The sequence below is a fragment of the Thamnophis sirtalis genome, unplaced genomic scaffold (genome assembly GCF_051295495.1).
Source record: "Thamnophis sirtalis isolate CommonGarterSnake01/CBP01778 unplaced genomic scaffold, rThaSir2_p1.2 scaffold_14, whole genome shotgun sequence".
Taxonomy (NCBI): domain Eukaryota; kingdom Metazoa; phylum Chordata; class Lepidosauria; order Squamata; family Natricidae; genus Thamnophis; species Thamnophis sirtalis.
Window position 1 is genome coordinate 36,307,463 of NW_028261394.1, and position 11,770 is coordinate 36,319,232.

Below are 11,770 nucleotides of genomic sequence, written 5' to 3' on the forward strand. Positions count from 1 at the left end.
ATTTTATTATATGTTGTTGTCTCAATGTTGTATTCCCCCCCTCCCTGGTTTTCTGTGAGCCGCCCTGAGTCCCCTCAGGGAAAAGGGCGGCCTACAAATGCAAATAAAACCTCTAAAACCTCTAAACCTCTAAAAAAAAAATTGAGCCCCACCACTGATCTACTTCCTCCATCAGGGACAAGCTAGGTTATTCAATACCAACACAATGAACTGGTTTGTAGAGTATTGGCGTTAATGATGTTTAAAATGCCAACAAACGTCCGTCTTCCAAATATCTTTTCTTTAGAAAAAGAAAAAGAAAGTTCTTCTATAGTAACCAGAAATACTTTATTATAAAATCTGCAATGTAAACAAGTAACAAACATTTAAAGAAAGTGCAAATCAACTTCCAAAAATGGTAATTTATTATATATATATATATATTCTTTTTTTTTCCCCAATCCGACAACTCTTTGAAGTCCACCCACCCTCCAATCACATGTAACTTCTAAAAAATAATTGCTTATATATAGAGAGAGATCGATCTCCTGGGTAACCTTTGGTAAGTCACTTTGGGGCAGCAATCATGAAATACCTTTGGAAGGTCTGATTCTAGAGACACAGCCAATTTCCTTGAGCGTCTATCCCTCCCTTCTGTGACACTTTGAAATACAAACCCCAAACATTGCAGGTGAAATGAAACAGCTTGGCTGCATCCACCTGGTATGGAAGTCCACCTGGCTGATTCCTTCCAATGCAGTGATTTGGTTAAATCCCTTTTTGAACTGAATCATCTCACTGAAATGCAGACCCACCAGTGGTGAGTTCCGGGCGGTACAGCCTGGTACGGGCGTACCGGTGTCATCTGGGAGTAGTGGCCACCGTACCGGAATGGTGTTTCGGTGGGCCCGCCAGCGTTCCTTACCTCTTTTTGAGGGAAACGGGCCAATTGTGCACATGCGCACAGCGTACGGCGCCTGCACGACCTCACCGAGCAGCTGGGCCGTCGCAGGGTGGTCGCCTGCACATACGTGCACAGCGTGCATGCCCGAGGTGAACATCCGGCCCCATCACAGCGTACCAGTTGCGACGGGATCCGGAACCCACCGCTAAGACCCATCTACCCACCCAAGAGAAGCGTGTACGAACCTGCGTACACTGTTCAAGTTTTGCTCTGCCAAGGAGATATGTTTACGGCGATACTTTTTTTTCTTCTTCGCTTCTTTTCCGTATCATCACACTTTTCTTTTGATTCCCTGATATCCACAGGACAGCTAGCAATTTTACACAGTGAGACCGAAGGGGGTTACAAAGCTGCTGAATATTTTTTTTTAAAGAAATCCATTCTTTTGCTGAAGGCTAGAAACCGTTCTAACAACGACGGTCCTGTAATCTCCATTCCTAGCGTTGCGTAGGAACTGTAAGGCATGAAGGAATCCATTTCCCTCCGTTCTGTCGCTTCGCACAAGGTCCTTTTTCTTCACTCTTTAACCGCCAGAGACAGGTTCACAACACACTCACACATACTCACATACTTCTAATGTTGCCACGAGCTCCTTTTTTTTTAAAGTACTGATAAGTCGTGGCAGGATTTTGATTTGGCTTTGAAGGCCATTTTCTTGTTGTTTTTGGCCACCATTTTCCCCAGGAATCGTTTGGCTTTCTTACTGATGCTCTCTCTCCTCTTTGTGTTGGCCATCCTTCGGGCGTTGTCCTCTTTGCTATCTTTGCGTAGCCGGATCTGCCGGACGATCCCCTCGAAGAGATCTTTGACGTTGTGATGAAGTGCGGCTGAGGTCTCGATAAACTTGCAGTCAAAGACAACGGCACAAGCCCGTCCCTCTGCGGGGTGCAAGAGAGAAGGCCAAGATTAGTTCAACCGTGCAGAATCAACGCAACGCAAACTCTGGATTTGGATGGGAACGGATCATAGGTTAAGAGTTGGAAGCTGTAGGATAGGAGATTGTGCAAGTGTCGGCATGAAAAAGAAAGGGTATCTCGGGTCAAGCAGACTCCTAAAGTAGTCCAAGATTGTCTTATCAGGAGGACAATGGAATGAATGCAGACACTCTGCTGCTTTCTTGCAGCTGTATCTCAGAGGTGGAATGCCTGTTGTCCATGAAGTTCAATCTCCAGAAAGAGAACTCCAGAACTTCAATCTCCAGAAAGAGATCTCCAGAACCTCAATCTCCAGAAAGAGAACTCCGGAACCTCAATCTCCAGAAAGAGAACTCCAGAACCTCAATCTCCAGAAAGAGATCTCCAGAACCTCAATCTCCAGAAAGAGAACTCCAGAACCTCAATCTCCAGAAAGAGAACTCCAGAACTTCAATCTCCAGGGGGGGAAACTGTTCCCTGAAATAACTACAGCTATGGCCATTCAATACAGGTAGTCCTCAACATATGACAACTGAGCCCAACATTTATGTTGCTAAGTGAAACACTTGTTAAGTGAGCTTTGCCCCCCCATTTTACGACCTTTCTTGCCACTACTGCTAAATGAATCACTGCAGTTGCAAAGTTTAGCAACACAGTTGTTAAGTCCATCTGCCTTCCCCATTGACTTGGCTTGTCAGAAGGTTGCAAAAGGGGATCCCAGTATCCCGGGACAACTGCAACCGTCATAAAAACGAACCAGCTGCCAAGCATCCAAGTTTTGACCATGGGGCTGCTGCAAGAGTCTTAAGTGTGAAACAGTGCCACTGTAATTTTGAACAGTCACTAAATGAACTACTACCTCTACTGACAATTCCAGACTAGAGATCAATGTAATCTTATCAGCTAGGGAGCCATATTTGGGGGGAGCTCAGGTCTTTTCTGCTGTGGGGCCCACTTTGTGGAAGTAAGGCTGCCTTCATCACTCTTGAGGTCTCTCAAAACCCCGCTGGGGTGTCAGGCATGGAGATCCCAGGGAACTGGTGAATTATTGAAGTGGCTCTCTTATTAACATCTATTTGCCTATATTTCTTCTTTTTAAAGCTTTGTCAGTTATAGCTTTTTAACATTTTTAGAATGTTGACTGTTATACTACAGGTAGTCCCCAACTTACAACAGTTCAGTTTAGTGACCATTCAAAGTTACAACGGCACTGGAGGTTGTGGCATCCTCGTTGTGTAATCAAAATTGGCATATATTTATGATAGTTGTAGGGTCCCAGGGTTGGTGTGATCATTTCTGACAAGCAAAAGTCAAGGGGGATTCACTTAACGACCGTGCTACTAACTTCACAACTGCAGTGAAGTCACTTAAAAATGTGTCAAGAAAAAAAAGGGAGCAAAACTTAACTGTCTTGCTTAACAAGATAATTTTTGAGCTCATTTGAAGTTATCATTCAAGAACTACCTGTATTTATTAATTTAACTGGGTTTTTGTTGGCTTTATACACTACACAGAGTCACTTATTTGTGAGATGGGTTCTTATCTATAGTTGACTAATAAATAAATAGTCTTAAATTACTCTAAAGTAACTTGCTAGATTCCTAGACCTACAAAAAACAGCCATTCATATTGGCCTGAATAACTTTTCCCAACCTGGCTCAGTTGGTTACGAGACTCATATGACCAGCTAGTGTGGCACAAGAGGTAAAAGGTAAAGGTTCCACTCGCACATATGTACCAGTTGTTCCCGACTCTAGGGGGCAGTGCTCATCTCCGTTTCAAAGCCAAAGAGCCAGTGCTGTCCGAAGACATTCTCCGTGGTCATGTGGCCGGCATGACTAAACGCCAAAGGCTCACGGAATACTATTACCTTCCCACCAAAGGTGATTCCTATTTTTCTACTTGCATTTTTATGTGCTTTCAAACTGCTAGGTTGGCAGAAGTTGGGACAAGTAACAGGAGCTCACTCCCTTTCAGGGCACTAGGGATTTGAACCACCGAACTGCCAGCCTTTCTGGTCGACAAGCTCAGCGTCTTAGTCACTGAGCCACCACTCAGTAAAATTGAGACAGGGCCATGAAGATTATTTTCTAGGGGCAAAATGTTTCCCAGCCACTGAGAAGCTGCACTTCAAAAGGTTCATGGTTCAGTTCTCCACTATCATTCAGAGGTGCATTATGAGCTGGGAACACATAGCAACCATCCTTGTGGCTGATAAGAAATTCCATTTGTTTACTGTTCTTAACACACAAATGCACACAGATTTCCCACCCACCCACCTGTTCTTGTTCTTTGCTCCCATCCCATAAATCCACAGGCCTACAAATAGCCATGGTTACATGGCACAGTGGTTAGAGTACAGTACTGCAGGCTGACTGCAATCTGGCAGGTTGAATCTCACCAGAAGCTGGGACAAGTAACGGGAGCTCACTCCATTATGCGGCGCTAGGGATTCGAACCGCCGAACTGCCGACTTTTCTGATCAACAAGCTCAGTGATTGAGTTTAGGGTGGAATCATCTCTTACCATCTACAGAGACTTCTCGTGATCGAACCAGGTCACTTTTGTTTCCAACAAGAATGATAGGAATATCTTCCATTTGCCGTGCCCTTCGCAGCTGAATCCTCAATTCAGACGCTTTCTCAAAGCTGACTTTATCGGTCACCGAATAGACGATAATGTAAGCGTCTCCCATCTTCATACAATGGTTCTGAAGCCACTGGCTTTCATCCTAGGATCAAAGAATAGAAACACAAACGTTGGCATTGCATCCATTTTAATTCTATAGACATTATCCACCTTTCAACTTCATACTGAAATATAAATATATTTTTTTATACTCTTGTCGGTCAACTTGTGTTCAGGGCAGTTTGGAGTAGCGGTGGCAACTTGTTAAGCTTCATAGTTCCACTGTCGTCTTTTTAGAGTTTCAAATTCTATCTTGTACACTGGGTAGAAAATGAATGGCACAGAATGCTGTTCCCTTCCCACCAAAGGTGGTCCCTATTTTTTCTACTTGCATTTTTACATGCTTTCGAACTGCTAGGTTGGCAGAAACTGGGACAAACAATGGGAGCTCACTCTGTTACGAGTTGCTGGGGATTTGAACCGCCAAACTGCCAACCTTTCAGATCGACAAGCTCAGTGTCTTAGCCACTGAGCCACCGTATCCTTTAATGCTGACCTACTAGCACATATTAAAATGCATTCATGTAATTTTAACAAAATTTAACTTGGGTATTCCCCATGAGTTTAACAATGAGTGTCTCAGAGTATTGGGGGGTTGGACTTCAAACAGTTGTTCTTTTGTTCTAAAGATTGATCATGTGTTAACACCGATGGAGAAGTAGATCAGTGAAGGAATCATATTGGAACCCAAGGTTCTATAGATCTTAAGCAAGACTTGAAGATGGATATTACAAGATCAGCAAAAATTGAGATCCTAACTTCGTATTTATTCCATTTCTGTAGTAATTACATTTAGTTACATTTCGTTGTAACTAAAAATAAATCTTAATCTGTTTATATTTAATCTTGCACTTGCTGAAGCCCAAATTGAGACACAATGGGACAGTTCACATATTTAGTAACAAACCTTAAAACCGTGATTTCACAAGAAATCAGTCCAAATCACTGACCTTCCACACAAAATAGTAGATTTAAAAAAAAGTTATGAGCTACGAAAAGAGGGATAACTGCAAATAATTGCAAATCAAATATTTGAAAAAGTCAATCTTTACCTGCTCCCATATGTCAAACACCACAAGAGATGCTTCTTCCCCGTCAACTATAATAGATCTGTCATATGTATTGCCTGAAAGACAAATCAAGGAAAAGTTAGGACAAAACGTTTAGTTTGTACAAAGGAAAAGTAATATTCTGTCACAAAATAACCCCAAATGCAGGCTATACAAAGCCAACTGAAATGTTAAAAAATAAAATTAAGTTTTCAAGTTTCCAATAATTAATAAAAATATCTTTCTCTTCTCCTACACATTTCTTCCTCCCACCCACCCCCTCGAATTTTGCTTGGTAGAGTTATTGGAAATATTGCACCCAATTTGCTAAAACTTCAACTCAACTCATAAATGTAAAACCTCACTATATTGTTTGTTTATATTTTCTATGACACTTATTGAAGCCAAGTAAATTTTGGAGAACGCAGGGGTGTCTGATCCAGTGATACCACTACCCAAATGAAACCTAACCCTAAATACAAAATAAACGCAGTGGACAGCATGGAGGTCAGAAATAGAGACAGATGCAAGATTGTAGACTTAATTTAACTTCTTTAAAAAGTTCAAAACGTTTGAACTTGCGCTCAAGCTGGTGTGTTTCAGCTGTCCGATGAATTGCAACACAAAACGTTTGAGCTTAATTGAGCCTAAGAACATTAGAGCAAATGATATTGTCCATAAAAACCTTACAGCTGCTTTCAATTATTTGTAAACCATTCTGACACAGGGGATGATAGGAAAAACCACATGGAATGAAGGTTACACCGGATTTACTTTTAAATATATTTTCTTAAGTTTGGATGGGCTGGGTAAAGCAGGGATAATGCAGAAATATAAATGATATGTGATGAAATAAAGATCCATGCCACTCTCAATACATTTTACCTCTTTTCAAAGTATCAATAGGTACATAATCATTTTAAAAAATATATATTTTCATCATTTGGAACTGATGGAAGCCTCTCCAAAATATTTTTTTCTTAGTTTTAAAGGAATATTTTAAAAAGTAATTTAAATCAGAGGATTATCAGGGTCATGTGTCATGCTCCACAACATGGGCATCCAACAGATGTGTGAACTTGATTGAATTCCCAGCAATGGGAATTCAAGGTTGGGGGGTTCTGGGAGTTGAAGTCCACACATCTGGAGGGTACCCAAGGCTGCCTCAGCTAGGGGAAGAAGTCTCCTAAATTATTTAGAAACTACAATGTGAATTTCTTAGCATGTTTTACATGTCCAGGGGTTCAGTAAAGGAAGCAATGATGCACAGCGGGCAAAGGTGGATTTCTTTTCCTGTGTTTGGGGATTTCACTGTTTTAAAGACTAAGTCGTGTCTACTCCTGGCTCAGAATAAAACCTTTGCCGGATGCCAGCTGCAACATGGCAGGAAATGGACACCACTAATTTCAAGAAGATGTGGGCAGAGGAGATGATGATGCCAGGGATGCAAAAATAGTACCAACAAAGGAGAATACTTGTAGCTCGGGGTTGAAAGGAAGGGTCCTTGGTGCTCTCTGGTTATTTCCAAGGCAGACGTTTCATTATCCAACTAGCAACTCATCAGTGCTAGTAAGGGGTTTGCTAGCACTTACTAGCACTGATATAAATCACCGATAGATGATTTGATTGCTTATTTGTACCCTACGACTATCATTAAGTGTTGAACCTTATGATTCTTGACAAATGTATCTTTTCTTTTATGTACAATGAGAGCATACGCTCTCAAAGAAAAATTTCTTGTATGTCTGATCACACTTAGCCAATAAAGAATTCTATTCTATTCCATTCCATTCCTAGTCTTATCCTATTCTATTCTGATGAGGTTACCTAGTTGGCTAATGAAACATCTTCAAGAAAACAACCAAGCTCATTACCCAACTAGGGAACCTCATCAATGCTAGTAAGGAATGGGGTTTGCTAGCACTGATGATGTTACCTAGTTGGGTAATGAAACGTCTGCCAGAAAACAACCAAGCTCAGAGAGCACCAAGGACCCTTACCCCAAAACAGTGCTTGGGATTGACTATCCCGCCCCATCCTTACCCCCCATCAGAAAAGGCAGAATTACTCCTGGTTGGGGGGTGGGCACAAAGCCTCTGTCTCCACCCACCCCCAGCCCCATCCTCAGCCCCCAGACTAGCCTGACTGGGTGGCTCAGTGGCTTAAGATACTGAGCTTGTCAATGGGAAAGGTCGGCAGTTCGGCGGTTCGAATCCCTAGTACAGGTCTCCTGCGTGAGCAGGGGGTTGGACTAGATGACCTCCAAGATCCCCTCCAACTCTGTTACTGTTACCTCACCTGCCTCCTCGGCATCCGGACCGTCCTCGACGCCCCCGAAGATCCTGGCCAGGCTGGTCTTGCCCACGCCGTGCTCGCCCAGCAGCATCACCTTGTAGAGGCCGCCTTCCGAGTCGCTGCCGGACGAGATGACCGAATCGGAGGAGTCGGAATTCCAGCCCGGCCGCTGCGTCTCCTCCTCCTCTTCCTCGCCCGGGTTGTAGGAGGTGCAGCGCATCAGGCCGGAGAGCTGGCCCCGGGGCGAGGGCGGCAGCGAAGACTGGAGGTCCCGCTCGTCCACCGGCATGCTGCGCCGATGGAGGGGTTGCTGCGGATGATGGGCCGCGAAGGGCATGCTGCCGCGCCGCTTGTCCAGGTATCGCAGTTTGTCGTCGCGGTTCAGGGTCATGGGGGGCTCCTGGCTGGAGAGAGACACGGAAAGGAGAAAGAGCTCAGCGCGTTCCCACGACACCGGGGTTAATCCGGAGCAAACTCCGCGCCCCCCCGCTTTAGGCTTGGCAAATGCCAAGGGGGAGACAGGGATTCATAGCCCCCCCCCTTTCCCTCTCAGTCTCTTTAGCAATAGCGCTTAGACTTATAGTTATTTCATTTATTTATCTACTTTGTCACTCATGTACAAGATAACAGGAATAAGAATAAACATGAATAAGAATAAACTCGAATCAGAACACAGGAAATGGGTACAAATGAATGGGGGCAGTAGGACAGGGACGGTAGGCACGCTGGTGCGCTATATATGCGGCTATATGTGCGCTTCGCAGTGCTTTTACAGCCCCTCTCTTTACTCCGAATTCAATCCGGAGCTGCCGCCCGTAACCCCCCTACCCTTGGTCCCTTTTCCTATTGCCGATTCCTAACCACGCTTCGGACCGCCCCATGCGTGGAAAAAGGGTTAGGGAGTGATGGTGAATGAGATCAGAAGCTTAGGAAATGGGGGGAATTGGTCCGTAACCCGGGGTCCGTTAAACCGGATCGGTGGGCGGGTCCGCCTCCAAAAGAAAGAAATAAAAGAGACCCGAAGGGAAGCGGAGAAATCGCAGCTCCCCCCCGACCCCACCTCGAGCGCACAAGCTTAAGGCAGCCGTGGAAACAGTAAACAGTAACAGAGTTGGAAGGGATCTTGGAGGTCATCTAGTCTAGCTCTCGGCTCAGGAGACCTGGGCTAGGGATTCGAACCGCTGAACTGCCGACCTTTCTGATTGACCATCCCCAAAACTTCGATGCGCGGAAGACCCATGCGAGACCCGTCCCTTTCTTTTCTCCAACTTCACCCGTGGAAAATCCCCGGGTAAAATCCCCCCGCTTACCCTTTAACGAACAAAACAAAAACAACAAAACACCCAGCCCATCTACGAAAGCCAACTTACCTAGCGAGCGTCGCTTAGGATGAAAGCAAGATGTCGAAACTCCAAAGGATTCGGCGGATTTTTGCGTTTTGATCTCTTTTTTTTCCCCGGAGCTGAACTGCCTCGGTTTATCTTCCTTGTCCCTCTCGCCCTGACTTTATAAAGAGGTTGCTACCCCCGGCCCCGCCCCTCCTTGTGACGTCACAATAGCCCCTAACCCAACCAGGTTCTGAATTAGAATTCTGGCGCCCCCCTCTCCCCCCCCCCACGGTCTTCCCCTCCTCTCTTCTCTGCCTGGAAAAAGGTGCCCTACGGGACCGCGTTTAGTCACGGTTATTTCAGCACCCCGGCAGAAAAGCCAAACGCTGGTGTTTTCCGTCCTCGTGTTTTAAAAATATGAATCAACGGACGCGATTAGCCCAAGCCAAAAATATATATATAATACTTCTTGTTAAAGGCAGCGGCGGCAGCGGCGGCGGTTCAGCAACTATGGGGTTTCCTTTTGGCTTGGCTAAGAAAACGGGCAGATTTTTAGAGTTACACCGAATTCTTGGCAGGCAGAAAACATCAACCGCGCCGAGCGCCAGATGAAAATTGATTTATGGACTTTTAAAATGGGTTTGAAAATAGTCAAGAGATGGTGGCAAAGTGCAGGACTGAACTAGAGTAGAGTAGAGTAGAGTAGAGTAGAGTAGAGTAGAGTAGAGTAGAGTAGAGTAGAGTAGAGTAGGGTACAAATAGAATAAGAATAGAATAAGAATAGAATAGAATAGAATAGAGTAGAGTAGGGATAGAATAGAGTAGGGATAGAATAGAGTAGGGATAGAATAGAATAGAATAGAATAGAATAGAATAGAATAGAATAGAATAGAATAGAATAGGAGTAGAGTAGGGATAGGGATAGGGATAGGGATAGGGATAGGGATAGAGATAGAGATAGAGATAGAGATAGGAATAGAATAGAATAGAATAGAATAGAATAGAATAGAATAGAATAGAATAGAATAGAATAGAATAGAATAGAATAGAATAGAATAGAATAGAATAGAATATAGGTAGGGATAGGGATAGGGATAGGGATAGGGATAGGGATAGGGATAGGGATAGGGATAGGGATAGTATTAGAATAGAAATATAATTCTTATTGCAGTCTGGTATGGACACACAAGGAATTTGTCTCCAGTGCATAAGCTCTCAGTGTACATACCAACAACAAAGTGATAGGTCATAATCATAAATCTTAAGAAAGTTGTTAGAGACTGCTTTGGTTATTTCCTTCATTCACTGTGCAATTGTCAATTTAAATGATTTTTAGAGACTTGGGGAATCATGTCGTTTGAAACTTCAGAGGTAGGATCCAAAAGCTACATGAAATACATTAACCCCGTTAGTGAAAGCTGACAGTGTGGTTTCCAATTTGATTGGGGTATTCCTATTCCTATAGTTCAGTTTCAAATCAGACTGAGATGAGAGCGCTTCAGAGCACATGCAGAGTACAGTAATAGCTGACTCACCCAGGTTGTGAGTTAAGCCTTATAACTGTGCATGTATCATAGCATAGTGACTTTGAATTGTTCACTTTTAGCCTTACTCAGCAAAAGCTGGTGACTTCACGAAGAGAAAAGGAATTAATGATAGGGTGGTAAAGCTGGATTTGAAAAAGTTAAATTTATATGGACATTCATATTTGCATCCAACTTCAAACTGGATGGTTTTCTGACCTTAAACGTTTTAAAGACTCTTGTGTAGCTTTAAAGGAAATTCCACAGTTTTCCCAATGACATAAATATTTCCCCAAATATTACATGACTTTCATTTTTCCTGGCTCCAGGGAAAATAATTCACATCTTATAGCATATCATTATTTCCATTTCTTCACGGGGAATTGAACAGAATTTTGGGGACAAAAAGAATATCTGTCTCAATATGATGTTTTCTGTTTGCAAATGCAATACACTAAATATAAGCACTGAGTTTTATTAATAGCCTGCCTTCTCATAGTAGCGGGGTAATCAATCATGTGTACTTCTCTTATCATTGTTGGCATCTTAAGTGTATTTGGCCTTCAAATGCATAAGAAAATAAAAATGTTTTTTTTAAAAATCTGTTTTGCAATCTTATTAGATCTGCATAAAATGCAACTAACCTAGACAAATTTATAGCTGCAGTTGTAAAACTATTATGGGATACAATTTCCTAGGCAGAATTCCATTTTGTTTTCCACCTAAAAAAATATGAAAAAGCCTCTAGTTTTCACAGATAAGTTATAGTCACAACAAAATTAAGTCCACTTAAGGTCTACTGCCCTATGCACAATAGTATAGAGCCAATATTTGTGATGACCATTTACCATGACATTCAAAAAGGTAGGCAAAATATCAAATATATATTTTATGCTTCTGCTCTGTTACAATTGTAGAAGAACAAGTTGGTTCTTTCAAATGACAGTTGGAACAATTAATCAGTAGGATGACTTGCCTCCAGAGGTTGTGGGTGCACCAACACTGGAGGTTTTTAAGAAGAGATTGGATA

General features: G+C 43.0%; 1 protein-coding gene across 1 annotated transcript; it reads right to left on the reverse strand.

The window, feature by feature from the left end:
* Positions 1 to 317: 317 nt before the first annotated feature.
* RRAD (RRAD, Ras related glycolysis inhibitor and calcium channel regulator) lies at positions 318 to 9,406 on the reverse strand. Its single transcript, XM_087728707.1, has 5 exons — positions 9,260 to 9,406; positions 7,893 to 8,293; positions 5,598 to 5,671; positions 4,384 to 4,588; positions 318 to 1,821 (listed from the first exon to the last, which is right to left on the reverse strand). The coding sequence occupies exons 2-5, from the start codon at positions 8,278 to 8,280 to the stop codon at positions 1,544 to 1,546; spliced, it is 945 nt and encodes a 314-aa protein (XP_087584833.1). The 5' UTR covers positions 8,281 to 8,293; positions 9,260 to 9,406; the 3' UTR covers positions 318 to 1,543.
* Between the last annotated feature and the right edge of the window lie 2,364 nt (positions 9,407 to 11,770).

Bases quoted from the DNA above. Each gene is read 5' to 3' on its own strand.
- RRAD (XM_087728707.1), bottom strand. From the start codon at position 8,280: ATGACCCTGAACCGCGACGACAAACTGCGATACCTGGACAAGCGGCGC. The intron at 5,672-7,892 runs GTGAGGTAACAG...TTTGTCTTTCAG, and splicing joins TCCGGATGCCGAGGAGGCAG to GCAATACATATGACAGATCT. The intron at 4,589-5,597 runs GTAAAGATTGAC...CTTTGATCCTAG, and splicing joins TGTTTGACATATGGGAGCAG to GATGAAAGCCAGTGGCTTCA.